This window comes from Stenella coeruleoalba, assembly GCF_951394435.1.
Source record: "Stenella coeruleoalba genome assembly, chromosome: 19".
Taxonomy (NCBI): domain Eukaryota; kingdom Metazoa; phylum Chordata; class Mammalia; order Artiodactyla; family Delphinidae; genus Stenella; species Stenella coeruleoalba.
In genome coordinates this window covers 54,890,147-54,907,305 of record NC_137165.1, presented here as the reverse complement: position 1 = coordinate 54,907,305, position 17,159 = coordinate 54,890,147, and the positions used below count along the sequence as shown (strand labels likewise).

The 17,159-nt window shown below is 56.9% G+C and overlaps 1 protein-coding gene across 2 annotated transcripts in view; it reads left to right on the top strand.

Moving 5' to 3' along the window:
- The window catches only part of TTYH2 (tweety family member 2), a 40,241-nt gene extending 23,930 nt beyond the window's left edge, over nt 1-16,311 (top strand). Inside the window, exons 6-14 of one of the 2 annotated variants that reach the window (XM_079905728.1) lie at nt 385-457; nt 4,799-4,868; nt 5,138-5,193; nt 5,669-5,761; nt 5,979-6,071; nt 7,867-8,009; nt 8,654-8,836; nt 9,282-9,360; nt 14,429-16,311. In XM_079905728.1, the coding sequence (XP_079761854.1) occupies nt 385-457; nt 4,799-4,868; nt 5,138-5,193; nt 5,669-5,761; nt 5,979-6,071; nt 7,867-8,009; nt 8,654-8,836; nt 9,282-9,360; nt 14,429-14,509 (871 nt within the window). In that variant the 3' untranslated portion in view covers nt 14,510-16,311. Of the gene's footprint in view, nt 1-384; nt 458-4,798; nt 4,869-5,137; nt 5,194-5,668; nt 5,762-5,978; nt 6,072-7,866; nt 8,010-8,653; nt 8,837-9,281; nt 9,361-12,167; nt 12,330-14,428 lie in introns of those variants that run through there. The other variant, XM_079905729.1, reaches the window with a different exon arrangement.
- Nucleotides 16,312-17,159: the final 848 nt, after the last annotated feature.

Here is a 17,159-nt window from a genome sequence, read left to right as displayed (position 1 = left end):
GGGCAGCAGCCACTGGCTCACCATCTGGACACCAAGCCACACCAGACTTTGTTCACGTGTCCCCTCCCTCCTGGGCCTGACTGTTGAGCAGCTGAGGCGCTAGAGACACTCACTTCCTCAGCTTGCGCCCTCACTGCCGTGTCTCTTCGGCTCAGGGACCTGTACCCCAGGCATCGGTCCATATCCCTCCGCCAGCGATCAGCGGGGCGATGTCAGGGCAGGGGCTGAGGCTGCCCTCAGGGCCACTGCAAGAGTCTGGGGGTCGGGGGGACAAGATCGTAGCCGAGAGGGAGGGCGTTGAAGGTTGGCGGGGTGACAGCCATCACAGGGTCCCCCGCCTGCCGGCCTCGGCCTGGATCCCACCAGCAGCTGCCTCTCTCCTAGGGTGCTGTGCTGTGGGGTGGTGGCCCTGCTTCTCAGCTGGACGTCCCTGGCTGCTGACACTGCTGCGGCGGTGGTGAGTTGGGTGGCCTGGGGGTGCTGGGTGGTCTGACCAGGTGGACCGTCTGTCCAGCGTTCCCAGGGTAGGGCCAGCTGCCAGTCTCAGTCCCCAATAGAATCGCAGAGTCTCAGGACTAAAGGGGCCGGGCTCATCTGTGCCAGCCCCTCCCCCTTCAGATGGGGACACGGGCCCAGGGAAAGGAAGGGGCTTGCCCAGGGTCACGAGGCATTTCGGGGCAGAGCCAAGATAAGACCCGTGGAGCCTGATCCCTTTCCCACCCCGCTGGCCCATTCCCAGCCACGGCTTGTGAGGACGGGCACAGATGACCAGGTGCCTTCTCTCTGGGTATAAAGAACTAACCAGGTCTGGTGGGTGTGGGCGGGGTTTGAACCTCAGGCTGGAGGAGCCCTCCAGCTTCAGAAGCACACTCCTGGGCCGGCTTCCCCGGTGTCAGGAACGTGGAAGGTGGCGTTTCACCTGCTTCCCGTCCCCTTGCCCTTGGACTCGCACACACCGCCTAAAACGCAGTGGTGTATGTTTCCTGGTGTGGTGCCTTGAGATGTGGAAAAAACAAAACCAAGCGTGCACACACACACACACACACACACACACACACACACACACACACACACACACAAGGTGGGTCAGGAGTGTAAGGGGGGAAGCTTCCTGTGCAGGTATGTTTGGTCTTTACTAGACCTAATGCTCGAGAGAAGCTGTGTGCGTGTCAGTCATTCGTTCGTTCGTTCGTTCAGCTGATGCTTGGCTGTGTGGCACTCGATGGTGCAGGTGCCTGGAGATGCAGAAACAGGAGGACGTGATGTTGGCTCTTGACCAAGTCACAGCCCGCAGAAGAAAGACCTGTAGGCAGATCATTGCAATCCCATGTGAATCGATACATGGTGGTGCACAGTGTGTGTGTGGGGGGGGGGGCACAGGGGGCAGGATGTACCAAGGGATTTCAGGGAACCCCTAGCTGACTTAAGGGCCACAAAGTAGCCCCGTGACCTGCATCCGTTCTGCCCTTTCAACCTGGGGAGAAAAGAAAAGGACTCACTGGAACCCCTCTACCCAAATACGTGCCTGGCCCAGTGACTTGGGGGCTGGCTGGTGGCTCTGGCCTTGACCACTTTGCATCCATGATGCCCCCAAAATGAGTAGACCCTGGTGCAGCTTGGCTCAGAGTAGCTTTGGGCAAAGCTTGTCCAGCAGGGGGAGGAGGTGGGCATCTCCTGTTTTGTCTCCCCTCCGCCCATGGCTTTGGGCAGGAGGGAACACTGGACAGGCGGAACCTACATCCCCGGGGCTGAGGCCCCTCCAGATACAGGGAAGAGCAGAGGAGGAGAGCGCAGGCCATACTCAAGCGCATCCTGCCTTCATCTGGAGCTGGGTGGGCTGTACATGGTCTGGGGGGAGCGGCTGCTGGCCAGAGCCCCACGCACGACTGCCTGGTGACAGCCTCTCCTCCAGGGACAAGAGTGGGCGCAGGGAAGCTTGCATATGGTGGGCCCTTCCCCCATCTGCCTTCTCAAAGCAGCGATGGCCTCCAGCTGGCCACCACGGGCTGCCTTTTGGGAGACAGCTCCTTCCCAGCGGGGACTTCAGCTCCCAGCTGAGGGCCCCGGGATGCCAGGGAGCTGGAGAGAAAGGCCATTTCCCTAATTCGATTAGTCAGGCCCTTGTGTGTGAGAGAGAGAGAGGGTGAGGGAGTGAATGGGCCTTTGATGGGGCTACGGATCCTGCTGCATTTTAATAGGAAGTTGGGGGTGAAGGAGCCAGGCCCTCAAAGGCTATTGTGGGGAGCTTTTGTGTGGCCACTGCCCCTGCTCTCTGAGCCTGTTTTTCGGGGGTGGGGGGTGTTTTTGTTTTTGAGATCTGTGGGACCAGAGCTCCAACACTGCCTTCCTGCTGCAGGGGTGGCCTCACCCCCTGCCTTCCCCGTCCCCCCCCCCCCACCAAAGGGCCTCCATGAGACAGGAGTGGAGCTGTTGCCCGTAAGAATGTGATGGGGAGGGAGCTGGGAGCCGGGTAGCTGAGCCTTATCTGCCCGACCACCCCCTGTGCAGTCAGGAGTGTAAGGCAGAGGTGAAGGATGAGGGGCAGAGAGGAGAGAGAGCGCCCAAGGAGAAGGAAGGGGGAGAAGTGGATTCCCGGGAGAGGAAGGAGGAAAGGGTCACCCAGGTGCTTCGGCCGCAGAGCACCACTGACTGAGCCGAGGTCTCCCTGAGAATCGGCCACGGAGGGACGGCGGGCCCACCTCACTGGGCCCTGACCCAGTGAGGGTTTTTTTTTAAATATTTCATATAATAAGCTTATTTTAATAGTGCAAAAAATAATCTGCTTCCAATCAATAAAGGAAAAACTTCCAAAGAATTTTATAAAAATAGCCCATACTTTGAACAAATACAAAAGCAAATAATAGGTAAATATTACAATTATATACTCCAAGCCCAAGGAGCCTGGCCGCTGGAACCCCCCTGGCTGGGTCCTCATCCCCTCCCCCCTCCCCAGCAGGGGGCCCCAGGGACATAACTGAAGTTCCCCAGACCTCCCTCTCCTTGTCTCCTCTTGTGTAAAATGGGGAGAACAGCAGTCGCCTGGAAGGGTTGTTGTCGGGAAGAGATGGGTTGGTTGACCCCTGGGAGGCACGTAGTAAGGGTCCATTGGTTTCCTGCACATTTACTACCTGTCTAGGAGGGTCACAGGGTGACTCCAGCTGTGCTCAGCGCACCCTCCCCCGCCCCCCATCCCCATCCCCGTTGCGTGAAGAAAGCACACGTGTGCACACGCACATACGGCCCTTGTCTTCACCGATAGGAAGGTTGAATCCTCACTGAGGGTCTGAAGAGCAGACCTGGCCTGAGGAGGGGGGGTGAGGGGCACATCCCTGGTGGAGCCTCTGCCAGTGGCCTCCTGTCCTTCTTTGGATCCCAAATTTGTTGGGGGTGACCCAGACGAAGATGGCGGCCTCGCTCATCATGTTTCCCAAGGCCTCTCCATGGCCCTGCCTGGCTCTGGCTCCCCTCTCTCTGCCACTCCTTAACGAGGGTGAGGGTGCACCCTGGGCCCGCTGGTGCGGCAGCTCTGACTTATATTAATAAACCAGTCTGATGATGGACCCCAGTGATTCGAGTATAAAACGGTTCTCCCAGGGTCCTGAGGCACGTGGTTGTGTGAGCGTGTATCTGTGCGTGTGTACAGATGTGGCTCTGTGGAAGCTCTGTATCTGGAGGGGCGTTTTACTCCCCATTCCCACCCAGACACACACTTTCTAGACCATAAGTGCCGTGGTACAGCTTGCCACTGTCTCATGCCTAGAACATCGTGTGGCACCTGGTAGGTGCTCAATAAATATTTGTCAATTCGGTGAATGAATGAGTGATGCTCCAGCATTGCCCCCTGAGGCAGCCCTTCCTGAAGGAGGACAGGGCACTGGCAGGAAAGGGCCATGGAGAGGAGTCCCCGGCTTGGAGAGCATGCACTGGAACAGGGGTGCCCCTTGGAACAGGCCAGAGGACCAGAGCTTCCCCTGGCTGCTCTGAAATGTGGAAGTCCCCCTCTACCCAGTGTCCCACTGCACCCCCCAGGCCAGATCTGGGGAGGGCCTGGCTCAGAGGATGGCATCCTCGCTGCTGCCTCTTCCAGGGCCCAGACGTGCTTGCACTCAGCCCTGTGGGCCCTTGGTGGTCACCTAGCCAGGCTGCGCTGCGGTGTCCCAGTCCCCCAACGCAGCAGTGGCAGAGCCCGGAACCCGTGTCCTCTCAGCCCGTGCGCTTCCTGGTCCCCCATCTCATCATGACAGGACCCGCACCCAAAAGCTCAAAGATGGATTCAGCACCAATGTAGTTCTTTAGAAAGAGATTCTGAGGGAGGCTTCATAGATGGACAGCCCCAGAGCGGGGATGGACTTGGTAACTGCAAGACAAAAAGTAAAACAGAGATGAGCGAATGAGGTCATGGTGCAAATAACTCTCCAAGACACGTCCCGCAGCTTACCCTTGACCCAGGTCCATCCCAGAAGAGGCATTTGGAAATAAGAGTTAACGGATCGTAGTGCCTGCTGTTGGCCACTTTTCTGAGTACTTTATGTAGATTAATTCATTAGGTGAATAGCGTTTTTCTCTCCATGTGACTGAGGAGGCCGCTGAGACACGGGGTAAGGCATTTGTCTGTAAAGTTACAGAGCTGGGCAGGGGCAGAGCCAGGATTCGGGCGCAGGGAGGATGGCTGTTGACTGTTTTTGCCCACCTGGGTCTGAGCTGCGGGGTCCCCGTGCCTGGGGCCAAGGGCACCCGGTTCCTCCCAGGGCCCCGGTGTGTGACTTTCCTCCACCCCTCCCGTCTCTCCCCGGCTCAGGGCACCGGCGACTTCTGCGCGGCTCCCGACGCCTTCATCCTCAACATCACGGAGGGCCAGCTCCGCACAGGTAACAAGCTCTCGGGCCTCTGTGGTCAGAGCCACTCAGGATGCTCAGTCCAGGCCCGTGGTCAGCCAGGCTGTGCCTCTACTTACCCCTTTCAGTACGGTAGTCACCCATCGCCTCCCCACCCCTGTACTTCAGGTCCAGCTGGACCACTGGGTCATTTCTTCGAAGTTATCTCCTTTGGGAGCTTGGGTACTGGCTTGGCCGCTGAGGGTGAATGAGCACCTGGTCACGTGTGAGCTCCTGCCTGACCCAGTGTCTTTGCCTTGCAGAGGTGACCCGTTACTACCTGTATTGCAGTCAGAGTGCAAGCAGCCCCTTCCAGCAGGTACGGCCCACCCAGCCCAGCCCTCACGCTGCCCCCAGCCCCCTTGGTGGTCACCTCGCTCCGCCTTGTCCCCAAGCCCCAGCACTGACCAATAGGGTGGCAGTGGCTGGGTGTTCTTTGGGGTCCTCTGCAGGGGACAGTGCTCTCGGTCAGCGTGCACGCCCATCCACCACCCTGGATGCTGGTTACCATGCAGAGGCTGTGCAGTAGGTCTGGGTTGGGGCCCAAGATTCTGCATTTCTCACAAGCCCCACCCCCGGCAAGGCTGTCCCAGCAGGACATTTAGAGTAGCAGGAAGCAAGAGAATGGGGCAGCTCTCAAGAAGCCTGAGGGCTGAGGGGAAGACCTCCTGTAAGCAGGAAGGGCCATGATCAGGGAAGCCACTGCAGCTGCACACGGGGGAGGGGACTCAGGCAGCTGCGGGGGTCTCCTGGGAATCGAAGCTCATGCGGGACCTCGGTCTCTCCTGGCCCAGGCACTGACCATCTTCCAGCGCTCGCTGACCACCATGCACATCCAGGTGACGGGACTGCTGCAGTTTGCTGTCCCACTCTTCCCCACAGCAGAGGTAAGGTGGCCGACCACCTCCCACAGGGCCGGGCTTCGGAGACCGGGCTGTGGAAAGAAAGTGTTCCCTCCCGGCAGCCTAGCCGCTTCCTTTGGCTTTAAAGGCTTCTCTGCACAAGCTGCGGTTTGCGGTTTTATCCACAAGCCCTCCCCCCAGCGCTCATTCTCTGCCTCTCTGTCTGTCTGCATGTTTGTCTCTTTCCTTCTTCCTGCTTCAGAAAGATCTGCTCAGAATCCAGCTCCTGTTGAATTCATCTGAGTCCAGCCTCCACCAGCTGATGGCCATGTTGGATTGCCGGGGGCTGCACAAGGTGCCGGGGTGGCCCTGGGGGCGCGGGTGGAAGGCGGGGGGGGGGCACCCCAGCAGGCCACATCTTCCCAGAGACAAGGCTGCAGAGGCTGGGAGAGTGATTACCTGGGCTCCCTTCAGGCCAGGGAATGGGGTGGAAGAGGTGCCTGGTTTCTGGATTCTCTCCAGTAGCTGAGCCGGGGAGCCTCAGTGAAAGGTACCCGGGGGTGCAGGTAGGAGAGTTGGATCCGTTTACCTCTAGAACGCTGGGGGGCCCTGAGCTATATGAGGGTGGCTGTTCCCCATTGCCCAGACTCCCAGCCATCTGGTCTACCTGACCAATTCCTGAATTGCAAGTGGACATCCCATTCTCATTGCCAGGGTCATCTCTAGGAGTTTGGAATATCGGACAATCGTGCAGGGAACACACTGGGAGTATGTGAGGCCCTCTCTCCCCCAGAGCAGAAAGCCAGTGCGTGTCGATGTTTCACATCCCATGTGGAATTCGAGCAAATATTCGTAATAATGTTCACAGCTGCGGTTTACTGAGTCCTTGGTTCTGTGTTCAGCCTTGTTCTGTGCAGTTTATATCCAACATGTCATTGAGTCCTCACAGTTTTACTGTGAGATACATGTTATTTTATGGGAAATTTTATAGATAAGCAATGTGTGTGTGTGTCTATGTATGTGGATGGATAGACATAGATAGGTAGATAGACAGATGTATCTATCTACCTACCTAACTATCTATATGTATATCTAAAAAGTAGCTTACTGAAGATCCCAGAGCTATCAATGCAAGTGCTTGGGTTTCCGACCCCAGCAGTCTGACTTCAGAGCTGAGAACATGGGAGTCGCCCCAGTACCCTTCCTCCCCTTCCACATCCAATCCCTCAGCAAGTCCTCACAGCTATACTCTCAAATATATCCTGCTCCGTCCACTTCTCTCTCCCTCCACAGCTCCCGCCTTGGTCCGAGCACCATCCCGCTCCCCTGGGTGACAACCATGACCTCCTAGCCGGTCCCCACTTTCTCCTATCTCCTTACCTTTCATATATGGCAGCCAGGCAGCCAGAGCAGTCTTTTAAAAATGAATAGGATTGGGCTTCCCTGGTGGCGCAGTGGTTGGGAGTCCGCCTGCCGATGCAGGGGACACGGGTTCGTGCCCCGGTCCGGGAAGATCCCACATGCCGCGGAGCGGCTGGGCCCGTGAGCCATGGCCGCTGAGCCTGCGCGTCCGGAGCCTGTGCTCCACAACGGGAGAGGCCACAACAGTGAGAGGCCTGCGTACCGCAAAGAAAAAAAAAAAAAAAAAAAAAAAGAATCGGATCACATCCCTTCCATCCCCAAACCTGCCCGTGTCTTCCCATCACCTTGTGTAAAATTCAAACTCCTCGCCTGTCCGGCGAGGCCCAGCATGACCTGGTGCCCTCTCACCTGTCCCCTGCTGGCCTTCTTCCTCTTTCCTGAACACACCGAGCTTGTCTGCTCTGCCTCAGCTGCTCAAGGCACACTCCACTCCTTGCCGTCCTGGCCTCAGATTGAATGCCCCCTGTCCCCTGGCTCCCCCACCCTGCAAGCTCATCTGCCCTGTTCAGAGCCCAGCACACAGTAGGTATTCAGCAAAGGCTTGTAGAGAGAACCCGAGACGCCCCATCGTGTCGCGGTCCTGAGCGTGGACTGTTCAAGGTGCTTGGGATGGGGGAGGGGCAGAGATCCCGAGTCCAGGCTGGGGGAGAGGGGCTTTCAGAGACCAGCTCAAACCCCAGGCTGTGTCCCACTCCCCCTCCAACTGTGTGTCCCTCTTCCTCTGCCAGGACTACCTGGACGCCCTCACTGGCATCTGCTACGACGGCCTCGAGGGCCTGCTGTACCTCGGCCTCTTCTCCCTCCTGGCTGCCCTCACCTTCTCTACCATGATCTGCATGGGGCCAGGGGCCTGGAAGCACTGTGCCACCAGGTGGGCTGCCTGGGCGGCTTCCTGGGGGAGGAGGCAGGAGGCTCAGCTCTGTGACTGAACCGAGAGCTGATAACCTGAGATGGAGAAGGGCAGCAGGGGGACCAGGCATTCAGCCCCAACAGGCTGGCTGGATTTCTGCCCAAGCGTCCCTGAAAGTCCAGACAGAACCCCAAAAGGAGGTTGGAGGGGGCCAGGGCAGGAGCAGGGCCAAGAATGGTGACAACGTCATGCCACAGCCTGGCATCCTTTGCTTATCCCCTCTTCCTCTGCAGGACTTTGTGGTGTGATGCTGCTGCTGGGAGGGGTGCCTCAGAATACCAGAAGGACATATTGTAGCACCAGGGCACCTATAGTCTCATTGAGGAGATAGACAGAGACAAGATGGTATTTCAGTGTCTTCAGAGTAGATCAGAAAAGGAAGCAGGGTAGGGAGGGTCCGTGTGCCTGTGGTCAGCATGGTGGACTGCCTGGAGGAGGTGGATGTGCAGTTGGGAATGGAGCAGAGTGATATCAAAGAACCTCAAGGAAGCACCTGTGGCCAGAGGGAGAGTCCTGGGAGGAAAGATAGGGAAGCGGGCCGGGGCCGCACTGCCTGGAGCCTCCCTCGCCCCTCACAGCTGGCCATATCCTACGTGTCATTCTAGGGACAGAGACTACGACGACATCGACGATGACCCCTTCAACCCCCAGGCCCGGCGCATCGCTGCCCACAACCCCCCTCGCGGGCAGCTTCGCAGCTTCTGCAGCTACAGCAGCGGCCTGGGCAGCCAGACCAGCCTGCAGCCCCCGGCCCAGACTATCTCCAATGCCCCCGTCTCGGAGTACATGTACGGCAGGGCTCCCAGGGCCTCCCCGGTACCTCCCCCGACACATCGGGCTGGATCTGCGGGCAGCACGTTTGGGTCCAGAGAGCCGGGTGGGGAGGAGGCATCCGAGGCCAGCGCCAGGATGCCAGGTGGGAAGGCCCCCGGGGAGCATCTAGTGCTGGAGGAAGAGCCCCTGCAGGCGTCAGGTCTTTTGCCTCAAGCTTGCAGGGCAGGTTGAAGGCCCGAGAAGCTGCATTTCTCCAGGCCACACTGCTCCCGGCGCCATCACCCCATCTGCTCCTCCCCAGGCCTCCCTGTCTTCCTGCCCTCACTCCCTCCCGTCTATCCGTGGTCCTTTTCCATCTCCCATCTGCACGCCTCCGGGACCCTCCTGTAGAAATCTGAGCAGACACCCCCCACCCGGCCTCCCCAGCCTGAGCACTCCCCGCTCCTTTCGGCCCTGCAGGAACCAAGCTCTGCTCTTCGGTGGGAACCCACGCTACGAGAATGTGCCGCTCATTGGAAGAGGCTCCCCTCCGCCCACGGTAACCTGGTCTCCCGGGGCAAGGGCACTGCCCTTGTGGGGAGGGGGGAATAATTGAAGAGAAAACCTCCTGCGGACCCAGTGACTCCCCGCCACAGAGGTAGAAAAGAATGAAACAGTTTTGTTACCAGATAAGCATTAAACCAGACTGCCATGCACATCGCAGGCTGTCTGCTAAGGGGATTGTAGAGACAGAGCTCATCCTACACAGCCAGGCAGATAGAGGCACCGCATTCCGTACCCGTCCTCAAGATGAGCGATTCCTGTCCGCCAGCAAGAGGACTCGGCAGCACCATTTGTCACACTGGTTCATCCTAAATCCACCTGCTAATTGTGTGGCCATCAGGGCTCCCTAAGTGCCAGGGAGATGGGGGACAGTCTCCCTGATGCTACCATTTCAGAGATGGCTCCCAGCCCCGGAAGAAAACGTTCCTGGATTGTAAAACTGCTGAGAGCCTTCGCTGGCCTTTAAAAAGCTTTACACACCTCTCAGAGGGACAGAGGAGTAATTTATGATGATCAGCTTTCTAAAGGAAATGCTGCTCAAAGAAGCATTTCTTTCCCTTTTTGCACCAGGGAAATTTTTTCTTTTTGGATTTACGTTTACCTTGACACCCTAGGCTAGAGGGTCAGGGGCCCCTGTGGTGGCAGGTCTGGGAGGGCTAATACCAGACCTGCCTGCTCCAAACCCCCCCCACCGCCGCAGCTCCTGACGTCCTCAGGCTGTGCCCAAGTGGGGTCTGCGCTTCCCACCCACCCTCCACCCCGGCCAGGGGACCTAGACGCAACATCAGGGTGTGAGGGGTGTGCCAGCTGTCTGCCCCTGGAGAAGTATGAGGGTCACCTCATACTACTGGCTGAGACAGAGCTGTGAATAGAGACAGCTGAGGTTCAGAAACACAGGCTCAACTCTTTCACTGCCGCGGCCCAGGTTGCATCCCTGGTCGGGGAGCTAAGATCCTGCAAGCATCGTGGCATGGCCAAAAGAGAAAAAAAAAAACAGACTCCAGTACCAAATGCCTGGGCTCCAATGCCAGCTCATTGCCTATGACCTCTGTGGCCTTGGGCGAGTACCTTTCTGTGCCTCAGTGTCCCCATCTGTAGAATGGGGATGTAATCGCACAGCACATAGGTGGTTGGAGCATTGGAGAAACTGCTCCTTACAGAAGCGTGTTTGTGTGACGCAGTAAGTGCTGTGAGACTGAGCCACCTGTTTATTTCACCCTCTCCTGCTGTCACTCAAGCTTCCTCCCACCCCACCTCCTCCACGGAGGCGTGGCCTATGTAAGAAAGCGGGGGGCTCTAAGACCAGGTTGAAGTCTGCATTCTTGAGCCAGGGGTCTGTCTGGGAAGGAGCCCCTGCCTTCACTGGGCTGGGCGAGGTGTTTCACCTGCCCCATCCAGGTAGTTTGGAAGGAGCCGTCTAGTTGGTGAAATAGGAGCCCTGGAGCCCCAAGGACGGGGGACTAATGAAATAGACCTTGGCCCCGAGAACCGCAACGTTCACGTGCGCTCAGGGAATCCAGCGAGTGTGCCTGGGGAAAACCACAGTGCCGGACCCCAGAAAGAGAGATGGGGACCCAGGCCCATCTTCAGGACATGGATAGCCTGCAGGGGCGGGGGGGGGAGTGGGGGGGAGACTCAGAAAGCTGTTGTAATAAGTGCCGTGTGGTGCTTTAGGACTAGAGGGAGGGGCTGCTTCGGGGTCTAAGGAGGTGACATTTGAGCCTTACCTTGGAGCACTGGGTCTCACCCAGGAGGGAGCTTGCTCCCCCGGGGGACATTTGGCCACGTCTGGAGGCATCTTTGGTTGTCACACCTGGGGGGTCGCTGGTACTGGCATCTAGTGGGTGGAGGCCAGGGGTGCTGCACCGCCCACCACGCAGGATGACCGGCCCCAAATGTGTGCAGTGTCGTGCCCAGACCGACCCTCTGGCTCTCCCCACCTTGCTGCTTTTTGCCCAGAGCGCCTCCCTGCTGTCCTTTTACAAACAGCACTAGACCCAGGCCTTACTCGCTCCCTGGGGGCCTGAGGCAGGGAGAGCGGCTGGTCCAAGCCTGCTTCCAGAGTTGGCACCTTTGAAATCCCAAGCTGGCTTCTCTCTAAACCAGAAGCCTCTGGGGTTCCTTTTTTCCTCCCGCCAGCTGCTGTGGCCCCGGGAATGCAGACTGATTGTAATATTAATCTCAGTACAACATAATTAGGGGAGATCCGCTGCTGTGAAAAATAAATTACTCGAGGCACTGGGATGCCGAATAAAAATGAATTTCGGATTACCTTCTGTTCTGAAAGGTCCAGGCCACTCTCCCTGACATTAGCAGAGATAATCAAGAACTGACCTTATTTGCAAGGACAAGGACGGACTAAACCTTCCCCCGCTATAATTGAGACCAGCCCAGAAACTCCAGTTGCTTTGGCAGAGTTGACTGCCCTGCCCTACGCAGCTCAACCTGCTCCAGAGATGACCCCCCTCCCCTCCTAACATGCAAGAGGCATGAAGAGACGGCTGAGCCTGCTGACCAAGGAAGCCACAGCGTGGAGGATACGACGTGAGCCCCAGTAAAGGGGACACAGCTGACCGCTCCCCACTCTCCCCCTGCACCTGCTTTAAATATTATCCATCGGTACCCAGTGCATTTGGTGTACGGAAAATCCCTCCCCCTGCCAGCCCCGTCTCTGGGACACTGGGGATTTCACTAAGGTGGGTGATATCAAGCCAGGCCATCGGAACCTACAGCCTCTTCCCTCGGCTAGAAATGTGTTTTCCCTTAGCTCTGCTTTCTAGGAATCACCTCCTGTCTTTCCAGGCACCGTATCCTGGGCCCGATGGACAAAAATGACCCAGGCACTTGTTTAAAAATACCAGTCCAGGGACTTCACTGGAGACGTAGCCCGGGTGAACCTCGTCGTCAAGCAAGTTTGGAAAATACTGCTTCAAGGAGGGGGGTCTCACTCTTGAACATCCATCACCTGGGGAACTCATTGCAGCACAGGCCGCTGGGCCCACGCTGCTTCTGATTCAGAATATCTGGGGTGGGGCTCGGGGATTTGCATTTCTAACCTGTTCCCAGGCGAAGCCTGCAGCCTGCTCAGGGGCAGGCTTCCTCACTCGGCGTACCAGCACTTTGAGCCAGAGCGTTGTGGGGAGCCGTCCTGTGCACTGTCAGAGCTTTAGCTGCATCCCTGGCCTCCACCCACGCGATGCCAGTAGCATCCCCACTCCATAGCCCCCAGCCATGACAACTGAAAACGCCTCCAGACATTACCAGATGTCCCTGGGCAGGGGCAAAATTGCCCCTGGTTGAGACCCACTGGGTTAAGGGGTCTCAGGCCCCTACTCCCTGCCCCCCAGCAGGAAGCCTTCGTCCATCTCTGGTGTGAACGGCCTAGACCTGGACCCCGGAAACATCCCTGGCGCTAGGAGACAGTCAGGGTCCTGTGGACCATTGCTACTTGGAGTTAGCTGCCCAGCAGCACCTGGAGCTTGTTAGAAATGCAGAATCTCAGGTCCTACGTGTGATGTGAGATGTGCTAACCTAAGAAGCCGCGTCTCTACTTCCGAGCAGAGGCCGGCTGACATCTGTGAATGAATGCTTAAACTTTGTGTTTCTCCGACTTGGCTGCACTTGGAAGAACTTACAGAAAAATATTCGTGGCATTTTTTTTTTTTCTGTAAGATAATTATAGTCTTATTTTTCTCACATCAAAAGGAGAAAACAACTTATCCCTCCTGTCGTAACCCTTAATGAGCAATTTGCCAGCGAATTTAAATGAATTTATCTTGTGATATAATCACCATGACGATCTTAGATCATTCCAGTAGTTGTCAAGCTTGTTTTACGAACTAGGACACTGAGTCTAAGAGGATTAATGTGAATTGCTAAGCGCTACACAGCTAGTAATATTGATGATAATAAGCAATAATAGTGATTTATTGAGCACCTACTATTAAGCTGATTCAGACATAGTCACTTTTGTGGGTTTTTTTGCGGTACGCGGGCCTCTCACTGCCGTGGCCTCTCCCGTTGCGGAGCACAGGCTCCGGACGCGCAGGCTCAGCGGCCATGGCTCACGGGCCCAGCCGCTCCGCGGCATGTGGGGTCTTCCCGGACCGGGGCACGAACCCGCGTCCCCTGCATCGGCAGGCGGGCTCTCAACCACTGCGCCACCAGGGAAGCCCCAAGTCACTTTTATCTAGTAGCAGATACTGAGCTGCTTGACTTGCTCTCCACCTCCTCGCTTTCCTTAGGCAGCGTCCCAGGACCCAGGAGATGTGTACCCAGCTGCATGCAGGTGTAGCCCACAGCGTGACTCTCCCAGCTTTATGGAGGGATTTGCTTTTGCACTACTCGATGCCAGTTGGTCAGGGGGGAGCCTCGTGGGTCACCGGCCAGTGCTGCTGGTGGCACTTCAAGAGGCTTAACTTTACGTTATGTGTGTGTTATCACATAAAAAACAATACTGGTGGGTGTGGCCTAGGTTTCAGGCTGCTTTTAGACCCACCCCTGTGCCCCCGCAGTGTCTCAGATACACAGCCACGTTTGAGAACCCCCGTGTCAGGGGTCTTGCCTGCTTTATGTCACTCCATCCTTTCAGCGGAAGAGCTGAGTGTTCCTAGGGCCATCGTGCAGGTGGGGAAACGGAGGCTTGGAGCGACTGGAGAGCCTCCGCCGAGGTCATGGGATGAGTAAGGTGCACAGCTGGGATTTGAGCCTGGCTGTCTGAGTCAGTGGGCTTGTGCCCCCGGCCTGCTCACTAGGCGGGCTTCTAGGCACACTGCCGCATTAGGGTGGCTGGTCGGTGTGTGCATCTTGAGTTCGAGGCTGGGACCCAGACGTCCTGATGGCCCCAGGGTTGGAAGCATCAGCAAACACGAAGCCTGCCCAGGCCACTCGACGATCCTCTGATAATCGCCACGAGGCCTTGACATTGAAACTTGGTGCCCGGCCACTGTGGCTGGCCCAGCTCGCGCTTCCTCAGAAGTTCCAGCATTTTTGCTAGTACGGTGTCTGGTTTAACGGGTGATGTGTGACCCTGTTCTGACTGTCCCCTCCCCTCTCTCCCACAGTACTCTCCCAGCATGAGGGCCACCTACCTGTCCGTGGCAGATGAACACCTGAGGCACTATGGGAATGAGTTTCCAGCCTAACACGCTTTCGGGAGTTCCTGCCTCCTTGATCCATTTTGGTTTTTAACTAAGGCAAATGCAAGCGTGTTTCTTTCATAGAAACCAAAGGCATCTAGAGACTGTGCGTGGACCTGCAGGATTGGAAGGCTCCTGCTGGCGCAAGGGAGTGGCTGAGATTCAGGGAGAATTGGCCTGGGGTTGGCTGAGATTCCCAGGCAGACAGAAGACCCATGACTCGGACCAGCCTCTCCCTCCTTTGACCTCCTCTCCACACCGGAAATGCCCTCCAGGGGCTTGGCCGTCCCTAAGCTGGGAGAGCCTGGTTCAGTTGGCGCCTGCGCCCCACCCTCACCAGGTGGTGAATGACAGTGAGGAGGACCGGGTCAGGCTTGAGGGTCCCCTTGCCTGGACTGTGCCTCCTCCTGGCTGCTCGGATGGGTGCCATTTCCCCACAGGTAAAGGTGGAAGGGCGGATCAGGAGATGACATCCCTGATGAGACCAGACACTGTCCAAATCCGTCTCCCGGGGCCAGGTGGACTCTTCCTGTGCCACCAGGGGAAGGCACTGGCAGGCTCTGCATAGGAGGCTGGGGGACCAGAGCCTCGTGCCTGGTGGGCTTCCAGGTGGCAGGGGTGGGCCTGTCTTTCTGCAACCCTCTGTCGCCTCACCTCCATTCCAGAATCGCTGCTGTGAGTTTGCTCACCGCGGATAGGGACAGTCTCAGGTATTCACAGACACTTGGAAAGCAGTTCTCTTTTTTGCCAGTGTTTTAAAGAGTTTTGATTATCCAAAGAATTGAAACTCACAGCACAGCCGGTTTTTACTATAGATGTGGGGTTCATCCCTCCCACCTGATTTGTCTACCAAAATAAAGATCAGTGAGACATCCTGTCCCAAGATGCTGATTGATGGGGTTGTGGGTTCATCCCACCCCAAGGGAGGCATTTTGAGAGAACAAAGTCTCTAAGAGGCAAGTCTGAACAGGAACAGAGTCTGGTCCAGGAGACTGGCTCAATGCCCAGGTCAGCTCTCCCCACCCCCACCCCCCCACCCCCCCGCTTTTGTCTTCAGGAAAGTTTGTCATAAAAGGTTTTAGCAGAATGGGCTGACTGTGTCCTGATGTGAAGATAGGTGTCTTTCCTACCTCTCCCACCATCCCGTCCCCACCCCATTGTCCCCCAGCCCCTGACCTACACCTGCTGGGTGAGAAGGAGCTTGTGGACCAGGAGAAAATAATGACCCACCATCCTTCCCGCTGAGGATCCAGGGTTAGGGTCTTTGGTGCTTCCAACCTCCTGCCGCCGAAGAGTGCACGGCCCGGGAGCCTCCGCAGCCCGGCACACCGCAGCAGGGCCGCAGGGTAGTGTGGCTGTGGACAGGGGCTCCATTTCCATTTTGGAAGCACCACCTCCTGGTCAGAACACTGTCAGCAGAGTGGTTCTCAGCCCCCAGCCAAGCCCCCACGACAGCGGGGCCACGGGGCCTCTGGGACTCCGTCTCCCCCATTCACCTGTACATACGTGCACCATGAAGCCACCTTCGTGAGGCCCGTCACGTGCAGACAGGACTTGGCGACATCAAGGTGGTGCTTCTTAACACTCGTTGGCGACTAGAGTTGTTTTTAATGCATGTAAACTAAACTAGAATCCCTTGGGTGGTTCCTGAAGGGGCCGTGTGGGCACACCTCTGCTTGATACACGTGTGCCCTCACCTGGGGGAGAAATAAACCACTGGTACTAAAATGCACACCGTGTCCAGCTTCCTCAACTTTGGGAATGACGAGGGCACCTAACAGCGCCTTCTGGCTGGGTTATGCGCGGGGAGTGCTCCAGAGCGGGCCTCAGTATCAAGGATTGAAAGACAGGGCTATTGAATGAATGTCCCAGGGCCTCTCCAGCGGCGGTGACCTTGCTGCTCTTCAGGACCAAGGACAGGCCTTCCTGCTCGAGTCTCCAAAGTTCCCTTTAAAGGTCATTGCTTCTAAGGTTGCTGATAACGAGTGGCGTTTATTGAGTATCTCCAGTGTACCAAGGACTGTCCCAAGTATTCACATTAATTGTTAAACCTCATCATAACCTTATGAGGTCGTTTTGTAAATAAAAGAACAGAGGTGCAGAGAGAGAGTAAGGACTTAGTTGGAGCTGAGACAGGCTGGGACCTGGGGCCCTTTGCTGCAGTGCTTACACCTGGACACACATCTCCTCAAGCAACAAAATACAAAGAAACCAGAAGAGACTAAAAATAACTGCATGCCTGTGCAGTTGGGGCAAACTCTGGACAAAAAGACCCCCAAAACCCAACCGCCACTTCTGAAGAGCTGGGAGCAAAAGCAGGGCACTGCGCATGGCCCCTGCGCACAGCACCACCAGTGGGGTGGGCGGAGACCACCTAAGCCACCCTTCCAGCTGGACCCCCGGACACACCCCCACCCTCACCCCATATAAGGAAACAGCTCAGCTCCCCCCTTTTCGGGGAGCAAGCAAGGGAACCTGTTACTTGTTTTCGCTCTCTCCTGCTGCAGCAGGGGCCCCAATAAAACCTGGCCTGAATTTCTTGTCTGACCTCTAATCAATTTCTATTGGTCGGGTAAGTCCAAGAACCCTGGTTGAGAACAGAGTGTCAGGGCCGGGAGTGTGTAACCCAAAGCCCCGCCTGGGCACCTCTGTGCCA